A 5367-nucleotide genomic window follows, 5' to 3' on the forward strand; every position below is an offset into this window, starting at 1 on the left:
TGAAAACTGGCAAAGGAAGCTTACGGACTCTCTGATAGGACCTGCGCGCGCACACACACACACAGAAAAATAGGCTAACTGACCTGCAAAATTCCACCTGAGATATGTCTAGCAACACAGTTTGCCCTTCAGAAGCTGACAAAAAAAATTAACTTTCCTAACCTCTTATGATCAAATGATGCCGCCGCAAATTTCAAAATCAACCCCATTTGCATAGATCGTCTCACAAATTACTTAGCGGAACCGAGTTCGCAAACGATGACCGACGTTACTTTCTTCTAGACTCCTTCGGTTATTTTTCTAACTTTTCAAATTTTAACTTTTTATTTTATAAGACATTAATCATTGATAAAATTTAAAAAAATATAGACAAAACCCTAATAAACGTAAATAGATATTTTACAAAGAGCAAAAGCAAGTTTAAACTTGATACAAACTAACACCCTATAGATTATTTCTACAATTGACAACAATCTCAAAGCTTAAACTGCTTCATTTGAGTGATGCATTAGCTAAACCCGTAACGGCGTCAATGTCCCCTGAATCATATCAAAATCAAGCAATACAACATGTACCATTTTTTATACACAATGGCTTAACTCTCAGATGTCTATGAAGAACAAAATTTTGATAACAAACTAATTATCTTAAATCTAAAGAATGAAATACTCAGTTACTGTCATTTTCTTTCTTTGTTGGATCAGAACTTACAACTGGAAGATTTCTTCTGTACTGCTGAGATGTCAACCTCCTTTCCAATGGAGTTTTCCTCTTGCTCACAACAAACCTGTTTACTCCTTTCCTCATTGGCATTATAGATGGGAAATCTTCATCAGGAATCTGGCTCAACTCTGATATGTCCTTTATCTGAGCAACACGTCGGAACCACCTCTCTGCCTTTGCCTCCTCTGACATATCCAAAGGGTCTGGTTCCTTCACTGCTGAACCCTCCAAGCTCTTTCCACTCCAGCTCTTTCTGCTATCCTCATCTGCAGTTGGTTTAGATGCACTCCCAGATACGTTTACCACCTTGCTACTTGGGCTGTCAGTCAGTTTAGATAAATTATCATTGCTCATTGGTGGTGGACTATTAAATTTCTGGGTTGAAACTTTGTTTGTTGATGTCCCATAAGCTGCACTTGTCCAAAGACCCTTAAAGTTCTCCCCGGCAGGTTTTGACTTCCAGCTCATAGAACTGGTCTGCTGATTTTCCATTTGCTGCATACCATCCATATCAGGCACTGGTGGTCTAGCTTCATCCAATTTCCCCAGCAGTGCAGAATTCGTAGCTTCTTCTGCTGCTTTAGCAGTCATGTCTGCTTCCTCTGGATGTTGTTTGTCCTTCTTAGCAAAGTAATCAGGTGGGAAGGGGACAAATGGAACAAAATTAGAATCATTAGCTTGCTCAATTGCCATATGTCTCTTGTACATTGGTGACGTCAGAGAACGATCCTTCTTCTTGTTAACTACAAACCGGTTCTCTCCCTTCCGCATTGGCATGATCTCAGGAAACTCCTCATCAGAAATTTCACTAGCTAGATCAGTAATATCATCCAGCTCAGCAACCCTCTTAAACCATCTCTCAGATTTTTCAGCTTGTTCATTCTCTTTATTCTTCATCTCCTTCTGGTTTACTGGCTTTCCAGAAAGCTGCATCTTTTTATCAGGATTTACATAATCATTGCCACCAGAAAATGCACCAGTTTGTTCACGAGTGCTTGAAGCATTAGACTGGTAGCTGCCAGACCGTGTATGCATGCTCTCATCTACCTTAACACTTTCAGGTTTTTTGGCAAACATATCTGCAGATAACGGCACAAATGGAACGTAACCAGAATTACTTCCTCTATTATTCCCATACTGTGATGAGCCTGAACTATAAGTAGCTGGGAAATCATCATCTAAGCTCTGGTTGAAATTTGGGTCAAAGCTCTTTTTCATATCCCTCATCTGGAGATCATTACCCTCAGGTGTGCCATCATTGCCCATGTTTCTTCTATACTGAGCACTGGCAAGCCTCCTCTCTAGGGGAGTCTTCCTAGTGCTCACAACAAATCTGTTAACTCCTTTCCTCAGGGGCATAATTTCAGGGAAATCTTCATCTGCTATGGCACTGCTCATATCGGAAGTACTGTCAAGCTGTGAAACTTTACTAAACCACTGTTGTGCCTTCTCTTCATTAGCAGCTAACCTGCTATCAATATTAACCTTATTTTCATGGTTCCCATATCCATATCCTTGACCTGACCTGTTGTTTGCCATACCAAGCGAGACCTCTCCAGGTCGTTTGCAATCACACCTCAAACATATTGTATTCCTCGCATAGTTGAAAAAGTCACATCTGAAAAATTGGAAGTTACAAGTAAAATCACCATTTGCACCATCTCCACTCTAACAGAAGAAAGATGCATCAACAAGACTTTTGGGGTGAACATAGAAGGCAAAAAGCATAGTTAAGAAGAAATGCTCACTGAGGACACTCCCACTCCCCACCAGTCAGCTGTCTTTTGGGTCTTGCTTCTTCACATTCAAGACATTTCACATTTCTTGCAAAGTTCACAAAGCTACACCTGCTCAACACGGATGATAGTAAAATATTATTAATCAAAATAGGATGTCTAATGTTTACAGAAGTGAACAATCAAAAATGAATTTTATTATGTGTCCAAATCCAATCTTTAGAGAAATAAAAAGTTCTGCTAAATTGAACAATAAAAGAAGAAAGAAGGATAAATAATACAGTAATAAATGAAATAAATTTTAAAAGAAATCAAAAGATTCTACCTGGGGCAAATCCAATCACCTCTTTTCATTTCTATGTTTTGACTAAAGGGCCTTGGTGTTTGTCCATATCTGTCTGGGAACTGATTCTGCACTGACCCAGAAGGGTTTGATTCCGGAGTTCTGCAGCTCAGCCTGGCCAACTCACCCAAAAGATTTCTGACAGATAACTCAACCAGATCCCTATTGTTCAAACCATTTGCCTCTGAAAAAGCAGTGAGATTACTTGCACAACTCAACAAAAACTTCATTAAATCAACTGTATTTGCTTTATCAGTATCCAACTCCTGAAAGAGCAAAAGATGGTTAGGCGCAGGAAGTATTCAGCAGGCTAGCTGCTGCACATAAAGTTGTCAAGGGCAAATTAAAAATAATAAAAAAATTATCAGCCATTTTTCTAATAAGCTTAGGCTAAAAAGAAAAGAAATAGTTAAAGAAAAATACCTTTAGATTCACAAGAATCAATTAAAGTTCTTGCATGCTTCATTGTAGAACAATATAAAACTTTTCATAATAACATTTGTAAACTTAAAATTTCATTAGATGGGGCACAAGTTCCAAAGTTTCACTTGCTGGCTTTGACTGTTATTTCAATGTCTGAGCATAGGCTACTTAAATAAATATTTTCTCCTCCATATCCAATGTTCCATTGTCAAATAAGCTTCCATTATGAGTAACATTCAGATATCAAGTATTGATTCTCTTTTCAGAACTGTGAATTGACAGCATTATGAATTGTTTAAAGACTAAACATTAATTTATGACCAAGAATATTTGAGCTACCAAACTGATTCAAAATTCAATAAAACCAACCCGAAGAACTTACTATAAGCTTATTACAACCATAGAAAGAAGAGCCACTCAGGAGAAAATCATATGTACATCTTCCAGAAATACTAGTAAATTCACTATTACTATTCTTGAACATTAACATATTCTTTAGGAAAATTTATATTCATTTATCTTCAATAAAATTCTAAAAATATCATAAGCTAAGGGACCCTTTCTTGATTCTATGGGTGGCTTATTCTGAGTCAGTGGAGTCTTTTGTCTGGTTAATTATGTTAATGAACAAGATTTCAACCTGCTAACTAGCAATCAAAGGTGAAAGTTTGTGGCTAGTTTCTTAGAGGAACTATGACCATTTAGGGCAAGGAAGTTTGAGGAAATAAAAGGTTTGTAATGCCTGATGTTATGGGCTGCAAGCATGCTAAACTGATGCATTCAATGAGTCAATAGCATTGGTCCACATACCAGGGTAATCTTCAAAATTTTATCATGCTGGTCCAAATTTGAGGTTTGTCAACACATTGAACACCATTTGGTTCACAACACAAAGAATTTATTATAGTGCTAGTTCCTTTCTTCACTCCAACTAAATCCGGCAGTTGGTTAAACAAGGACCACATAAATGAAATGCTTATCTACAGTTATCATTCTGCCCCATCCAAATATCTAATTTTTTCGAGGATTTGCATATACCGTCTCCATCAGTATCACTACAGCAATAACTCTATGTGCAATTACCAAAAAAAAAAGACTTAAAGCAACACAAATTTAAATCTTACATTGTTTCCCAAAAACGATTTCATCCTCCTAACCGAGTCTTCAACATTTTTAAAAAGAAATGGCGTCGTATTCTCCACTACCACCTCAACATCTCTCCTCGAAACCATCCTAACATTCATATAAGGGTCAAAATAAAAAGTTATTTTTTTTCTGATTTCAATTTCACGACAATTAAAATAAAACAAGTTCCGAAACTAACCCTAATAAACTGGGTCGATCTCGCGCGAATGACAAGCAGGCATTGGCAGCGCGTAAGAAATCCTCCGGAAAATCTTGAGCAACCAAAAACTCGAAATCAGTCTCGTTACGTCGATTGAAGTAGCCGGAAGCAGAGAGATTATCAAGAAGCGCTTGAAACTGAGGAAAGTGTTGGCAGACAAAGGGAGAAGAGGAGTGAGGTAGAGAGGAGAGTTGGGTGTGGAGCTCACGGGAGGATTTGAGCGGGAATAAACGGTTAGTGGTGGCGGGATGTGGGGATGTGGATGAGAGGGAGTGATGTTGATGGTGATGGAGAGAGGATGGTAGGCGACGGTAGTGGCGGTGGGAGAGACTTAGGAGGGAGGAACAGCGGCGGTGGAGGAGAGGAGAAGGGGTGAGAAGTAGGAAGAACCTGGTGGCGCCGCTGCCCATTTCTTAAACCCCTGGGGCTTCTGCTGTGGTGTGAGCGGGGCTAGTGGCTATAAAAGGTGCGTCTGTAGATATGAAAATGAAGATATCAAATAATTTTTTCCCCTTTTAAGGAGCAACCCCAAAAATCAACGGTTTAGATTGCTTGCTGAATGCTCAATAATGAATTGTCGGGGCTTTGAATTCCAACAAAATCCCAATAATCCATTGCGTAACTCTTCAAAGAACCGAGGATGGACCACATGGGCCGTTAACCGTCACCAAGTTTAGCATGACCAAGGCCTTTTTGTAATATTGGTTTCAATGGAAGCTTACTCAATTTGAATAAGTGATTTGATTAAGTCAAATTTGAGTTAGATCTTAGATTTCAACCATTTGATTCAAAATCAA

The 5367-nt window shown here is 38.6% G+C and overlaps 1 protein-coding gene across 1 annotated transcript; it reads right to left on the reverse strand.

Moving 5' to 3' along the window:
- Positions 1–475: 475 nt before the first annotated feature.
- Positions 476–5075, reverse strand: LOC123208861 (zinc finger protein VAR3, chloroplastic). Its single transcript, XM_044626463.1, has 5 exons — positions 4550–5075; positions 4350–4458; positions 2785–3068; positions 2472–2570; positions 476–2341 (listed from the first exon to the last, which is right to left on the reverse strand). The coding sequence occupies exons 1-5, from the start codon at positions 4978–4980 to the stop codon at positions 670–672; spliced, it is 2595 nt and encodes an 864-aa protein (XP_044482398.1). The 5' UTR covers positions 4981–5075; the 3' UTR covers positions 476–669.
- Positions 5076–5367: the final 292 nt, after the last annotated feature.

Source organism: Mangifera indica, chromosome 2 (assembly GCF_011075055.1).
Source record: "Mangifera indica cultivar Alphonso chromosome 2, CATAS_Mindica_2.1, whole genome shotgun sequence".
Classification (NCBI taxonomy): Eukaryota; Viridiplantae; Streptophyta; class Magnoliopsida; order Sapindales; family Anacardiaceae; genus Mangifera; species Mangifera indica.

Coding starts and splice junctions, on each gene's coding strand:
- LOC123208861 (XM_044626463.1), bottom strand. CDS start 4,980: ATGGGCAGCGGCGCCACCAGGTTCTTCCTACTTCTCACCCCTTCTCCT. Junction 3,069..4,349: donor AATCGTTTTTGGGAAACAAT/GTAAGATTTAAA, acceptor TTGCTCTTTCAG/GAGTTGGATACTGATAAAGC. Junction 2,342..2,471: donor GGGGAGTGGGAGTGTCCTCA/GTGAGCATTTCT, acceptor CCAATTTTTCAG/ATGTGACTTTTTCAACTATG.